Source organism: Ictalurus punctatus, chromosome 10 (assembly GCF_001660625.3).
Source record: "Ictalurus punctatus breed USDA103 chromosome 10, Coco_2.0, whole genome shotgun sequence".
Classification (NCBI taxonomy): domain Eukaryota; kingdom Metazoa; phylum Chordata; class Actinopteri; order Siluriformes; family Ictaluridae; genus Ictalurus; species Ictalurus punctatus.
In genome coordinates, this window is record NC_030425.2 from 1,324,318 (window position 1) to 1,341,359 (window position 17,042).

The 17,042-nt window shown below is 38.2% G+C and overlaps 1 protein-coding gene across 1 annotated transcript in view; it reads right to left on the minus strand.

Annotated features, from left to right (window-relative positions):
• The window catches only part of LOC108270557 (protein kinase C-binding protein NELL1), a 211,458-nt gene that overhangs the window by 72,617 nt on the left and 121,799 nt on the right, over positions 1-17,042 (minus strand). The window contains exon 13 of the mRNA XM_017477381.3: positions 891-1,016. Coding sequence (XP_017332870.1) covers positions 891-1,016 — 126 coding nt within the window. The remainder of the gene's footprint in view (positions 1-890; positions 1,017-17,042) is intronic.

The following is a 17,042-nucleotide window of genomic DNA, read 5'->3' on the forward strand; positions in this document are numbered from 1 at the left end:
GACTTGGACTCATGAAAAACTTGACTCGAGATTTGCCTTGGCGTCGTGAACAACTGACACGAGACCTGACTTGGACTCGTGAACAACTTGACTCGAGAATTGACTTGGTCTCATGAAAAACTTGATTCGAGACTTGACTTGGACTCGTGAACAACTGACTCGAGACTTGACTTGGACTCATGAAAAACTTGATTCGAGACTTGACCTCGTGAACAACTGACTCGAGACTTGACTTGGTCTCATGAAAATCTTGACTCGAGACTTGACTTGGACTCGTGAACAACTGACTCGAGACTTGACTTGGACTCATGAACAACTGACACGAGACCTGACTTGGACTCGTGAACAACTTGACTCGAGACTTGACTTGGTTTCATGAAAAACTTGACTCGAGACTTGACTTGGATTCGTGAACAACCGACTCGAGACTTGACTTGGACTTGAAGATGAAAAACACAAGTCATTTTGTTTTGGCATTCCTGATTACGTTCTCTCTTTACTACCCAGCATCAAATGCCACATTTTCTATGAATGTTCTGTTTTCTTGTCATTACAGGCAGAACGTTTGGATCAGATGTAATGAAAGTAATAGTTTTTTTGATTAACGATTTAAGTTAAACCTTGTGTGCTTTATTAGACAATTTTGAATAAATGAACAAGACATCCTGTAGAAGTAATTAGTTTTAATATTTTAAATCTGAGGCTCAAGTACACTTATCTTAGTCTCACCCCATTTTAGTAATTTGCTACATTTTAGAAAAAAACAAATAACAAGCTTTATGGGCTGAATTTGGCCGTGTGTGTATGTGCGGAGGGGTATATATAGTGGTTATTATACTCTGGTTATGTTCCCTTTGTGTGTTTTGTTTCAGTGTGTGTGTGTGTCCAACCTGTGCAGGAGAAATCGTCCACTCTGGAGAATCCTGGAAGGCAGTCACATCGATGTCCTCCAGGTAAATTAACACACACTGTGTTGGCCTGACAGTAATGCATTTGTGTGGAACATTCATCGATATCTGAGCAGAGAAAAACAACAAAAGCAAAACAAACACAAACAGTAAAGGGCAAAGGTCAAACACGTTACCATCACTGTGACCTACAATATATTTTGACTTCAACAGACTAATACAGTCTAAGACACGATATACAGTATAATGCTGATTAAAACCCAGTTTAAGAGGAACAAAAGGTGCCCTAAAGTGCGAGGTATAATTTTTAGATGCATTTGTGCTCGTGTTTGGTACCATAAATGTGGTTTATTCAATTATACGGTAAACAAATTAAAATGACATCATAATGCGTGAATACATTTGTATATGGGCGTTAAGGTCAGTACTTACATTTCAGACACAGATCAATGGTCCACAATGCAATAAGTAACTATAATGTTTTAAAGCATTGTGTTGTGTTGTGATATTCCCTATAACACCACACTCTGTTGTGTTTTATTCTTCACAAAGTGATTAACCTGTAAATAGTGTCTGCTCTATAAAAAAAAAATATAATAATTGAGACTATTCCTACTTTAATGGCTTTAGTGGAAATGTGGAAGTGCTGGTCATTCTGAGGCTGCTTAATCACACTGTGAACGTAATCTGTAATTGGAGGCTTTGGGAAAACCTTTGTTGATTATTATTACTGCTTACTGTTATTCCTGTTGAAAGCAACGCTGTATTAGTCATAATCACAAGTCACAAGAACATTAAGTTCCGCTCGGCTTTTCTTCCAACTCAGCATATTCTCAGTTATGCTTTACAGTGACTGATATCTATGAATAACGTAGAATTCTAAGATAGTTAATCTAAGCTAGTGTGGTTTTAACGTTGGAAGTATTCAATCATGTTTAAGCAGTGACTTTTTTTGTGTTTAAGACAAATAATTGGTAAAATTCAACTTTGGTTAAGTAATATTATGACAGATTTTAGCACTATTTAGACTGCTATTATTAGTAACCAATCTAAAGGGATTGTGGATAATTCAGTTCTCAGTTCCTTGCTAGATTAAGCTACTCTTTCCTGCGTATATGTGATTCAGCTGTTTATAGATGTCGATGTATGGCAATGTCCATTTGGTGTCTCGTCATATTTTCTTTTTTCACTGGGAAGTCATTAAAAGGAAAAGACGTAAGAAAGTCAAGCAGATGAATGTGATTGCGTAAGCTGTTTCAGCAGCTGGAAGCGTCTTAAACGTTGAAAAAATGTAGCATTTTACTGTGACTGTGTAAAATTGTCCTATTATTATCATCATCATCATGTCATAATCACACAGCTTAATTTAGATTACAGTTTCATACAGTGCCCCCCACTAACATAGGCACCCTTGGTAAATATGTGCAAAGAAGGCTGTTAAAAATGGTCTCTATTGTTTAAATTTTTTATATTTTGTTTAAAAAATTCACATTTAAAAAAAAAAAAAAGATATATTGTATTTACAGGAAGGTTTCCTTTTCAATTTTAAGGGGTACTTTTAAGAGGTAAATTATTTGGCTGGAAGAGGTTCAGCTGATGATAAAGGTAGAGAACCCCTATCACAGGGCACAATATCAGGAACCCTGTAGTGTTCTCATGACCCAGTGGGCATAGAGGAGAAGAAACCTGTTGGACACTCCAAATCCAAATCCACCCAGACACAAGAATTTTACCTTCTAGTAGAAGTGCAAATATTTTATTATGGACACCACCCCAAGAAATTAATACCATCAGAATACAAACCAGAGAAACTACAGTGTATCCAGTAGCACACTAGCTTGGCTAATCCACATCTCAGTTAGAATTTGCTCACAAAATGAGCTCGAGCAGCTGCAAAGCCGGTGTTAATTCAATAGCAATCAATGTTTGCTTCCTCTGGAGAAACGCTCCAGCAACAGATGGTAATCTTGTTTTAGCCTCCGAATTGCACATCAAGGGCATGCATTTTATTATCCATCACCTTCTCATTCATCTGATGTAATCTTTAATGAGCAGATTTTAGTGATGCTGGATTAGACCAGCTTTCTCTTAGAAAGTGGCACATGCTGATTGGTAATTCTTTGTCAGGATTTCAGGTGAACACACAAGTAAGAACAAATGGGGGTTCAGAAAAATATTTACTCAGGACACAGCTTCTACCTTGAACACTATAAATAACTTATTTCTCACAGTAATTAATAATAGTATTAACATAATATAATATAATGTTTGATATTACAGTGTTTAATTCAATTTCTATGCACCTTTTTTCTTTGCAAGTATTGCACTTGCAAGTTAATAACAGCTTACAACTTCTTATAACTTAATTTGTATGAAATGGAATGAAATCGGGGAACAAGATCCTGTAAGTTGCGAGGTGAGGCATCCATGGATTGGACTTACCGGTTTATTCAGCACATCCCACAGATGCTCAATCAGATTGAGATCTGGGGAATTTGGAGGCCAAGTAAAAGCACAGGTAACACTTTTTTTTTTTTTTAAAAGGGTACCTATGTAAGACCTACACCATCAGGCATAACATTAAAACCAGCTGCATAATATTGTGTAGGTCCCCCTTGTGTGGCCAAATCCTGTTGAGGCATGGACTCCACAAGACCTCTGAAGGTGTGCTCTGGTATCCGGTACCAAGACTGCAGCAGATCCTTTAAGTTAATTTGCAAGGTGAGGCCTCAATGGCTCGGACTTGCCAGTTTGCTCAGCACATCCTACAGATGATCGATTGGTTTGAGATTTGGGGAATTTGGAGGCCAAGTCAACTCTTTGTCATGTTCTTCAAACCATTCCTGAACAATTTTTGCAGTGTGGAAAGGTGCATTATCCTGCTGAAAAAGGCCACTGCAATTAGGGAATATCATTGCCATTAAGAGGTGTACTTGGCCTGCAACAATGTGTAGGTAGAGGTGGTAAATGTCAAAGTAACATCCACATGAATGCAGGAACCGAGGTTTCCCAGCAGAACATTCCACAGAGCATCACGCTGCCTCCACCGGCTTGCCTTCTTCCCAAAGTGCATCCTGGTGCCATCTCTTCCCCAGGTAAGCGACAAATACACACCCACCCGGCCATCCACATGATGTAAAAGAGAATGTAATTAATCAGACCAGGCCACCTTCTTCCATAGCTCCATGGTCCAGTTCTGATGCTCACATGGACACGGGTCAACATGGGCACTCCATATGTAGCAAGCTGTGGTGCTGTGTGTTTTCTGACACCTTTCTATCAGAGTCAGCATGAACTTTTTCAGCAATTAATGCTACAGTAGCTCTTCTGTGGGATCGAACCAGATGGCTTCGCTCCCCACATGCATCAATGAGCCTTAGGTGCCGGTTTACTCTGTTGTTCCATGGACCACTTTTGGTAGGTACTAACCACTGCATACCAGGAACACCCCACAAGATCTGCCATTTTGGAGATGCTCCGACCCAGTCGTCTAGCCAATAAAATTTGGCCCTTGTCAAAGTCACTCAGATGCTTATGTTTGCCCATTTTTCCTGCTTCCAACACATCAACTTCAAGAACTGACTGTTCAATTGCTGCCTAATAAATCCCACCCCTAGAGAGATGCCATTGTAATGAGATAATCAATGTTAAATGTTGTGCAAATGCAGTGTAAATTGCTGCTTGCTGAGATCCCTTAATCTGGCAGTGTTTCAAAGGCAGCATACATGCATGATTCCTTGTTCTATGTATCCCATAATCCTGTGCCTCAGGTCCAGTCCAGAAAAAAATCAGAATACACATGTGTAGACCAATAAGTTACTTGCAACTGCTTTTGAGATGTGAGTAAAAAGATCTGATGTATTCACAGCATATTTGTTCTGATATCTCCATCTGTATTTTATTCAATATATTCTGACTGACATTTGAGGTTAATGACTATTAGCATATGTATGTATCTTGGCAGTTTGAGGTGTCTCAAACCATTTCTTCGCAGGTAAAGGTACCTTCATAGCTAAAAGTAGCATGCTTTCTAAGACATCAAGGCAGCGCATTCTGTTTTGAACACAGCCAAAGTGTTTCTCTCTCATTCTTATTCTCTCTCATTCTTCTAAGTCTAAAAGTTAAATATTTGAAAGTGATAGAAATGGCAAGAATTATACCAAGTAGAAACAGTGTGAGGAATAACTGTGTTCCACTTGCAAGCACTGTGAATATTCACCTCTAATTCCATTCCACTAAGGAATTCAGATGGAGGCATAGCCTCAGTTGCACCACTCTTTTATGTGACCATGCCAATTGTAACGTTTCAGCCTAGCTGGCTTTCATCAGGGCAGAGAAGACTAATAGACATTTTGGGGTTTGAGCACCAAAACCTGAGCCAACAATAAGCTGGTGATTGGGATTGTGCTTCAAACTGGTTGGTGACAATAAAAAAAATAAAGTTTGTCGCTGGATTAATCCGTGCGCAATCCGTTGGGCAATTTTAAAAACTGTTTGCCAAAGTATACAATTTCAACAAAAATAATTGCCTTCCTCATGCATTATCAAGAATACACAACATGTGTTTTTACATTGGTAGAATTTATTCTAGACAGGAAGAGGCAAGCTCATTCTTACACTCACTCTTCTAACTAAGCATTAGACTGTTATACACTACTGAAAAAGGTTCTGGCTTTTCATTCCAGCACTGATAAAAGCAAGGAAATGAAATTGCCCGTATGGGATTTTAAGATGTTTCTTATCAGTAGACAATATTGGTATAAATGTAGCTAGAACTAATATTGTATTTAATCAAAACAAAATGTATTAAAAAAAGTCCAAAAATAGCAATATTCACCATTTTTATAAAAAGCAAAAACCTTGTGATATTTCAATATACAATTACCAATGAGTTTACATTTGTGAGAACTGTACACTTCTCACATTCCACACTCACCAAACTCTAGCTACAACACGTATCTCGTTCTATGTCTGTTTTCACTTTGCCATGGATTACACTGTTGTGGGAAAGCAGATGTTGAACTGCAATACTGAACAGTTGACTCTGTAAATTCCTCTATGATTGTTATGAGGCTGCGAAGAGGCTTCAGATAACAAGCCGTAGCCATCCATCCGAGCTGATAAGACAGGAATACGTGCTGGAATCCCGGATCTCATTTACAGCAAAGCTTCAAGGAAACAGTGTCAATACATCTCATCCACTGAAAAATACATAACTATGGAGTGCTTTAGTAATAAATGTTGGGGTAAAAAAAATAAAAATTCTAGCAAAGGTAGAAAACTTTCAAAACTTCAGCTACTCTTTGCACCCTCTGGAGCACACAACACAATGCAAATACCCAATTTCAAACTCAGCCAGTGCTTGGCTCCTGTTGTTATGTTGGTCTGATGTTAACTACTCTATATACTTCTCTAATGTTAGCTAAAGTCAAGCATACATTTATACATTTTATTTCACATTAATCTGGTCAAACCATTCTCCATTTACCTTGATAGAAAGCGAAGGCACTGCAGAAAAAGGAGGACACAGAAGACTGTGTATTGTTGAGTGATAACTCATAGCTGCCATTATGATGTTAAACTGCGGAGCTTCTGCATAAAATGCATAAAGGTCGGCTGGTCTGGATTTGTATCCCCATGATTTTATGCGCTGTGCTGTTGCCACATTGGATAAATGGATAGTCCCCAACAACCCCCCCCCCCCCCCCCCCCAAAAAAAAAAAAAAAACTCAGTGGATGGTGTGATCTTTTTCGTCCTGTCCAGATATCTCTCTGGTGTTATCTAAAACATAAACAAACAAACCATTCCTTCACAGAGCTAGAGAAGGGTGTAAAATTATATATATACATTTGCATATATAATATATACTTATATGAAATTTTAGTTATTAATATACAGTTGAATTGTTTTTGCCTGTATTTTTTTACACAAATATTTAATTATTAAATCCTAATCTTCAAAATAAGCCTAGTTTCGTCTTCAATTATGTTTGGTTATTCCAACCTGATATACTTATTTATTTATTGCACACGATAAAAATCTAAAAAATGCATTCCCAAACCTCATAGCATGCAGTGTGTGTATGTAATGTTACTGCCAGGACTCCTATCTATCAGTACCGGCTACCAAGCTACTGTTGCATCAGTCCAGAAATTGGATTAAGGTGCTATGGTTCAGTTCATTTTTTGATAATATATATTTTTATAGTAAATACCCTGAGCTCTCCATGCCCTTCGTGCACTCGGCAAGGTGCAAGACAGAAAGGAGAGAACTTTTTTATTTAATATAGAGACTGTTTTGTAGTATTTTCATATATAAAGTATTTGGTGATCTTATGTATCATTGTATATAAATAGCTTTGTTTATCTCTCTCCACAGGTTGATGTGAGGATATGAGTCATTTCCTGCAGCTGACACTCACTGGCTATCCTGTAGTCAGAGAGACTCATCATAAAGAAAGAAAATGGAAATTCAATTTATTCGCTGAGAGCTTAACTCCATGAAATCGCTCATGCAGAGACGTGTGAACGTGAATCACCTTGAATTATCATTGCACTAGGACTACTGCATCTATGCTTAATGCAGCAAATTTAAACACGGAATCAAAACGAATTCCATCGCAAAAGATTCAGTTACTGAATCACAGAAAGAATATTGTGTATTAATGCAGAATCACTCAAAAATCCACCATCCAGTTGAGTTATTCCGATTGCCGCAGTTCCCGACTGCACAGATGAAAATATTATTACACCTCCCCTACTCTCCTTAAACCTGAAATGGTGGAAATGCTTGTTTTCCTGTCTTATTTAGGCCACTGTTTCCAGATGATTAAATCTGGGGGACCAATCTGTTTCAATATATGGCCTAAGCTTGAGAACCCCTAGGTTAACTATTACAATGGAAGTTCTGAGGTTTGAACTGAAAGTCACTAGCATTGAAATGTAGCAAAACTAGCATTTCCCAAATGTTTGTATTGTGCATTGGTCAGAAATTTATGAAGAGGTGAATGGCAGCATACTGTTCTTGTTCCTAAGAACTAATTAAATCAATTGTTCTCCTTACCATTTGTAACCGTGGGGGTTACAATGAACAGCTTTATAGTGACTAATGAGGTAGTGCTGTGTGTGTGTGTGTGGGGGGGGGGGGGGTGGGGGGTGGGGGGTGGGGGGGTTGCTGTATGATTGTGTTTTGAGCCAGGTCTGGTGTGGCCATGCTCAGAAATGACTTATTTTTCAGTTAGAGTGTGTAGTGGTGACCAAGGACTCAAGTTGCTGACAGAGATGAGGTTATTGCTTGTAAACGCCTGCAGCAATGAATCCAGATTGAATCTCAAGTCCTGGCTAGACATCTGCAGAAATGTCCATTTAAATATTTTACATCAGTTTTCCTGTCACAATCTCATATCCAATGGATTTGACTGGTAAATCATCATGTACAGGAAGATCCCAGGATCCCAACACAACCAAATAAGACTCATTGTCGACTGTAGTTCTCCATTGTGAAGCTTAACAGAAGAGGACGGGTTTCCTTTCGAGTCTGCTTCCTCTCAAGATTTTGTCCTCACATCATCTCAGGGAGATTTTCCTTGCCACTGTTACCTCTGGTTTGCTGAAAGGGATCTATATCTAAATCCATATTCAGATATCTGTAAAGCTGCTTAGTGACACTGTACATTGTTAAAAATGCTTCTAAACAAAATTTAATTGAATTGTATTGAAAAGTCTGCTAGGTCAGGACGCACTGACTCATGACTGGCCCATACTGCACAGAATTCAACCACAGAGACCTTGGTTCCACTGCTACTGTCACTAGTATATGGAGTGCCTTAAAAGCTTCCTCCCAAAAGTAAATCTGTTGTCCCAAATGGATAGAATGATTTGACACTCTCAGTCTGATTACCTACACCTGAGTGAAGAGCTGGTGAAGGACTGCAACCCAGCAGTCCAAGAGGCTCTAATGCCAGAGCCTGTAGTACATAGGCCTCATATGCTTTCAGGTAGAAACTGTTCTGCATATGCTTTGTTACATGTTTAGTGGGAAAACCACACTCATACATTGAGACATCAACCGGAAGATGACATTCTGTATATAACAGGCAGCATTTTTGAGTCCAGCTTGAGGACAGCTAGGCATCAAAATACAACACTTTTATTTTTGCTCCCTTTTTGTAGCAATTTAGTTACACACCAATCTGCGCACTTGGTTTTCTCCTATTTGTCAGAAGTTTTATTTAAAAAAACAAACCCCACAGCCATCTACTGCACAACTGTGGCATATAGGTCATGCAATGCTTATTGGCATGCTTGCTGCAGGTAGTAGTTGTTGCCAGAATCATATATGTCCAGTTCTGTACCACATCCAATGTGGTAGATTTAGAGTTTTTGACAGTACCTCCAAATGGCCTCACAATCGTAGACTGTGTGTTACAATGCCAGGCTAGGATCGCCATATAAGGATAAATCACCCGTGGGATCATCTGAAACCAGTGACACTGACATCTGATTAAAAGAATATCTGCACCGTCAGATATCATCTTTGGGAAGGTCATTTGCCTGCTCAACCCCCTTACAAGAACAAGAGCGTACCTCAAATAACCACTGACACACCACAGAACAGTCCGCTTCACAGATCATTCCTGAGTTCAACTGCTCTGGGAAGATGTCAGTGTTAATGCTATAAAGGAAGTGGCTCATGGTGGTGACGGTGGTGGGATTTTGACACATCATGTCAATATAACACCATGTAGGGATGATAATATTGTTATAATGCATCTTAAGGGGTACATTTAATGTCGTGGAGCATCTGAACAAATTAGTTCTTGTCATCACTTACATTATAGCAGTTATAAATGCATGTTCCCTCACCACCTACTCATTTGTTTTCTCTCTTGAGGTTAAAAAGACAAAAACATGCAAGTCATGTTAGTAAAACCACAAAGTGTAAAGTCCTCTATTCTAAAGACTTCCCCATGATTGTGTATGAGGAACAGCTTTACCTCCTCTCTTTGACTGTTTCAAAGCGCTAACTCTAGAGGCTCGTTCCAAAAAATCAGGCACAACCGTTAGAACCTTGCTATTATAGAAGATGAATAAACCTTTTGTGACAAATCAGAATTGAGAACTAAGTGCTGTGGTATAAATCTGAATACAGGAGAGCAAGAAGGAAGCATTTAAACAGAGAGAAGCGAAAAAGATAGAAAACGCTGAATGAAGCAGGGATATATAAAAACATACTGTATATTTAAGTTACATATACATGCTAGCTGAACAAAATATCATCTCTGCTTAGGAATGATATGCAGTTGGCATCACTACCATCTTTTATTCTCTGCACTCGTCCACCTGGCAGATGAATGACTTTTAATTGCAGAATATTCTCACTCGATCAGTTTCATCTGAAAGCATGAAGCTAATGAAGTCTCATTATGGAATATTCCACACTGCCTCCACATCAATACACCTGGACATACTCTGGGCAAGTGGATGCTTTTTCATTTTTTAGTACTACTATTGCATTCATGTCTGACAGACACTCAAAAATCTCTCTGGTTTTAGATAGCATACAATTTCAGTTTCATGAGGGCAGAGAACTGCAGATATTAACTTAAACTATATGAGCTCAGTAAACTCCAGCCATTAACTTGTATTACACAGTAAATGTCTAAAACCTTTGACTGCAGTGACAATTATTTGAAGTAGAAGCCAGAAATAGGGTGACATTAAGTGCCATATAACACCTTGAATTGCAATGCCACAATTTCACTGTTTATAAATGTCGCTGTGGTTCTATGAACCATTATAACCAACAGAGGCAGTGAATATAACACCTAGACATACAAGATATTCTTACATGGACACTTTGTGACGTACAATGCAATCGACTGTCACAAAAGAGTTCCCTAGAACCGATGCACATTCTATACATATTATGGACACTGTAACATATGTAAGTAGCATTGTATTTCACCCATTCCAACTCCCAGAGGTGGCATCAAATGTTTATATGTATGCAATGTCATTAGGAACTGGACTCCCTCTAAGACTACTCTCAAAGGTGCTCAGAGATGACGGCTGCATTCCCATGGCAAGAAGGGCCGATGTTAAGCTTGTAAATTCTGGAGAAAGTGCACGACGATGTCCAGGTCAGACTTTCTGAAGTGGTAGACCCCGAAATAAGGCGCATGAGGAAGAGATGGTATTCTTTGAGTGGCATGTCACTGTAGGGGTCAGTAACCAAACCCAAATTGCAGAGAGAAAATCTATCGGATCCACTGCAAAAGCATTGGGCATAGCCAATACAACAATTTGGAATGTCCCGAAAAAGTAGAAAACCACTGGTCTACTAACAACCAGTCTTGGAATAGGTTGTCCAAGTAAAACAACATCAGTTGATGACAGAAACGTTGTGAGAGCTGAGAAGAAAAACCTAAAAACAACAGTTAGTGTTAGCACCAAAAACCTCCACAAGGCAGAGATGAAAGATATCACAAGCCACCATTTGAAGAAGACTTTGAGAGAAGAAATATAGAGGCCATACCACAAGATCCAACCACTTGCACGATGCAAAAGTTCTGGAACCAAGACGAACCTCTAACAAAGTGATGGAAATGACAAAGTGTGGAGAAAGAAAGGATCTGCTCATGATCCAAAACATACAAGCTCATCTGTGAAACATGGTGGTGGTAGCGTCATGGCTTGGGCTTGCATGGCTGCTTCTGGAACAGGCTCACTAATCTTTATTGATAATGTAACTCATGATGGTAACAGCAGAATGAATTCAGACTTTTACAGGAACATTTTTGTCTTCCAGTTTACAGACGTTGCTATGTGACTTAGGTTTTTACCACATACGGATTTCACACATTACGAGTGGCCAAGCTACTGAGACCTACAGAAAACAGAGACAAATTCTTGAAAATAAAAACTACCAATGCTGAAGTGGAACCGGAACCCTCTGGCAGTGGGGAAGAAAGAATGCAGTGAAAATGCAGTGACAGTTATCTGTCATATGGGTTCATTTTCACTGGGGATCCCTCAGAAGCACTCCCCTTACGCTTAGTCTGTGGAGAACAGCGCTCTAACCATGAAATGGTTCCTAGCAAGCTTAAATGCCATCTACAAATAAAACACCCATCACTCATGAGATGAAATGGAGAAACAGGCTACTCTGATGAGAAAGAGTCATAACATTACCTTGGCCACAACGCTAACACTCTACTGCTCTGCAAGAAGAAACTCAAAGCTAACAGCATGCCAACTGCTTATCTGGGAAAGTTCTGTTGGAAAGTTTGTAGTTATAGAATGATGATCCGGCTGTACAACAGAGCATGGACAGGCAATGTTTTCATTGTTTTGAAAGCGGTCAGTCATCCAGTGAGATGCATTCAACCTGGAGGGGATTCTACACGTTTCTGCCAGTTTCTGCTGTTGCAATGCTCTTCTCTTCTTTTCTTAGCACCTGCAACCTGATACCTTGTATTCTTTTTGATGCTCTGGCAATTTGTCTTACTTTAAATGCACACATTTTACATAGACTGCACTCTGTGATTTTACCTTTAGTCTCAAAACAAAAAAAGAAAATGGTAAAATGGTATACACACACTAATACTGCACATTATTCATATTTTGTAAGGTGCCATGATCTTATTGCCTGGTGGTATTTCAACTGTGTATGATTGTAGCTGACTTCATAATAGCATAACATGATTGCATATCCCTTCATAATCGTGTTCTGAAAAGTGTGTTACACTAAAGTATGCTGTAGAAGTGAACTGTGGGATGCCAAGGTACTGTAATGTGTGTGTGTGTGTGTGTATGTGAGAGAGAGAGAGAGAGAGAGAGAGAGAGAGAGAGAGAGAGAGAGAGAGAGAGAGAGAGAGAGTGAGTTTTGTGAAGCTTCAGGGTCACAAGTTTCCCGAGAGCATGACATGACCTGGCTTCTCTCATACACTTACTCAATCTCTCAGCCATAACTTCTTTTTTCTCTGCCTCTCAATCTCTCTGTTTCTCTCCATTTAATTTCTCTCGGTCTTTTTTTGTTGTCTCCAGGTCCTTGTTTTGCCCCTTCATTCTCCTCTCTGTCTATCTCCCTGACTGTCTTTTTCTGTCCTGATTTGTCAACTTGCAAACACCCACAAAGGAAAAGTTTATAAGGGCAGTGTCAATGTAAATGAATTTAGCACACATAGTGTGTTTGGGCAAATGAATATGACTTGTTTATTAAACGTGTAAGGTTGTTTCTGCCATTTGATGGCAAAATAAAACTATTAAAGACTATTAAAATACAAAACACCATATTTTATTTTGATATATTTATATGTTGTTTTATTTTATGTTTCAAATACATTTTGATGTGTTAGGGCCATCCCTGCTGCTACAGTCATTATACCGTAGAACAGATCATAAACAAGACATCCTTAACCTGCGTTAATAAATGTGACTTATTCACTGTCACATTTTGCTCATGATTGATTAAATCCTAACGTACTGGTATGAAATGTACCGTTTGAAGGAAAAAAATAAGGCAATTTTTAATTTGATGGCCGCAACACGTATAAAAAAAGTTGGGACGGGGCAACAAAAGGCTGTAAAAATAAGTGCTACTAAAAAGAAACAGCTGGAAAAACATTTTGCAACTAATTAGGTTAATTAGTAACAGGTCAATAAGGTGATTTGGTATAAAAAGAGTATCTTAGAGAGGCAGAGTCTTTCAGATGTAAAGATGGGCAGTTCACCAATCTGTGAAAAACTGCGTCTACAATCATCTCCTCTGATTACTATCACCTGCCTTCAAGCAACACGACAATTAGGAGAGTATGTATGTAATATATATAAACCAACATATTCTGGGTTCTTACTGTTTTCCTTGAGCTTAATTTTCCACAGCCTCTAATTTTGAATCTTGCATCCACACAATCTGTTGTCTGTCCTATTACTGTAACACAATCCCATCACTGAAGCACTGTGTGAAACGTTATGTTTCAAATGATTGGAGTTTGATTTCTGATGTTGGGATCTTGTTTGGAGAACAGTCTTTAAGAAACTGTATTAGTGTCTGATAAGGATAAGGATGTGATAAGGACAGAGGACAAAAGAGCTACTATGTGCCAAAAGTGGACAATGTGAAGATGCGGCATCAAAGCTCAGAATTACATTTAATAATTTCTGTTGATGTTTTCTGAAGGAGACATTGATAATAATAAAATATAATTTTTTTATGGATCCAACACATTCAGTTGGAGTTGCATGTGTCACGACACGAGACACTTAACAGGAAGTAAGCGCAGGAGCGATGTCTTTATTAATAAACCAAGCAAACAAAACACAGGGAACGCGGTCTATACTGAACAAGACTAGCTAGATTAAACATGGGACTAAAGTCTAGGCATTATACGGAAACAGGACATGGAAACAAGACCGCTAGTATGCTAAACGCTACTACGTTCAAACATATACCAATACTCTTAGGTAACGTAACATAAATACTCATTCTACATAATACTGCGTGCCTTGCACAGCAACCGGAGGGGTTTAAATAACCAACATAATTAAACTAAACCACAGACACCTGGAGTAAATCAACCAATGCTTAAACACACAGACGTGCGTGTCCATATATAAGAGTTCGGTTACGTGCATGCGCGCACTCAGAAGCCGCGTCGCAGTGCCATCTGCCGGCAAGGGCATAACAGCATGAAGAGTAAGAAAATAACACGTTGTGCTTTTGTAGGAAAACAAACAACGGGTGGTATAATGTAGCGATGCTACCACTCAAAACGGATTATTTTTGTCAGACAACAGTTGAGGATGCAACTGCAGGTAGTCAGAGGTTTTATTTAAAGGTAGCAAACAAAACTGAAATGTAATCCATGGGCAGAGTCGAGATACAGACAAGGGTCAGGCGATGGACTGAACAAGTCTAGGCAAGAGCAAAACAAGAAAACTGGAACAAGAGCAAAACCAGAAAGATGAATACTAATCAACAGCTTGGTATAGAATTTACACAATGACACAAGGAACTACAAGGTCTTTAAATACACAAATTAATCAAGGGCAAACTGAACACAGGTGAGAGTAATCATGACACATTAGGGAGACAACCAATGACAAGACAAGGAAGGAGACAAGACATGAACCAAAACAAAAAAATTGACATATGGCAATGTAAACAACGCACGTTATACCACGTCACCTGACCATAGGCATGATTTTACACAGATTTCAGATACTTGCCATGCGCAAGTGCGCTTTCCACAGAGTGCAGCTCACGCAACGTAGAGTTCCCTTTCAAAGAGAACTTCAATAGTCATGCTATTACAGAACATTAAAACTTTCAGACCTGACTGGATTGGAGAATTCAACAGCACTGTGGTATAATGCATTGTAATTCGGCTACATATACACAAGTAGATGCTTTTATTGCAACAAAAACATTTTCCCAATGAATGCACTTAAAATTATAAAAGGGAAAGCGAATTCTTGTTATACAATCCCCTCAGAAAGTATTGGAAAGTTTGGGTTTGAGATCAAAAGATGAATATGAGACAACAGACCTGAATTTCATTTTCTTTCAATGGCTTGTATTTTCTCCCATAGACAGCTCTCTGATCTTCATGTTGTTTTATCCTTTTTAACATCAAATGTGGTCTCAAACTGCAAAATAATATTTCTCCAAGAAAAACTATGATTCTTCACTGCATGTGATATTGGAATTATCGTAAGTATGAGTTCCTGAAGTCCCTTCATGTTGTAAATGGAAATAATTTTGAGTTTCATCATTGCAGTGACTGAAAAGACACTTTCACTGGTCAATGGTTGCTCATTTTTTATTCTCTTAAAAAAGTAGTAAATAGCATACAGTAGTAGGCCACATACAGTGTTATATTCAGTACATCACTGTTGGTTATTATGCACATTGATCTAATACAGGGGTGACAGAGGATTATAAAGACACCATAATTATGATGAGCACGTGAAATTATTTAATGCACAGAAGAGTATATTAACTGAGTCAGTATCAGGTGATAGATATTTGGAGACAAATATCAGTGGAGAAAAGTTGCAAGAACAAAGTTTAAAAGTGCATTGGGATGGTAATTATTGGGATATATATTGGATTGCTTTTGGTTCTCTCAAATATTTACAATCACATTACGAGCCTCTTGGTGACAGAGTGATCGAGTGGAAGGCAACTCGAGCCTCATCTGATGCTATTTTCTATTTTCTCTAGTGATCCAATTACAATCGTCCAATTGCTTTTTACTTCATAAGACAAGTGACTTTCTTTTTTTCTCGCCTCTGTCAGAGTGCAGCGTCCATCCCCCAGCCCTGTATAAATGACTACAAGAGCAGAGTGACAAACTGGCACTGTAGTCATTTATGTCTAATTTACAAGCAGTTATTATTATTATTTTAAATAGTTTTTAGGCATTTCCCTTCTGTATTTGATTTCAAAGTCAAAGTCACTGGGAAAAATCTAAGTTACTTCAGCCTTTTTTGCTTTAGAGTATTGATACTTCTGAATTTTGAATAATTAATTAATTAATTAATTAATTAAAGCACTTTAACTTTTCCATTTTTAAAAACTTATTATTGAAGAATCCAATTATTTTTCCGATTACAACCATAATACGAACATTAGTCTTATCTCTGATGGAAAAACCAAACTATAAACCATTAAAAAAACAGCATCAAAATTTAAATTTAGATTGAATTTGCTATGAATACCAGAATATGATATATGTATTGAAATATTTATGCCTATGTAAGTCTGCAGAAATCACTTCATGCAACCTGTAACCTATAGGTAGAATGTACTTATTCTATTATATATATTAACAGGATTTAGATTATTAATTCATGTGCAATAATTACATAACGAGGGAATTTAATAATCTATCACAATTAATAATTAATTTATTAGGCATTTTTTCACACAGGAGAGCCGCAGTTATGACCCAGTAAAAATGCTTATGAATATAGTCCAATTAATAGTGAATAAACCATTTGCAAGTGACTAATTGAACACAGAACAATCTTAATTAACCCCGTAGTAAGTGTTCCCTTTCAAAGGTAACTCAATGTTGCATGAACTCCACACTGTGAGAAGTGCCCTCGTACGTGACCAATATCTGA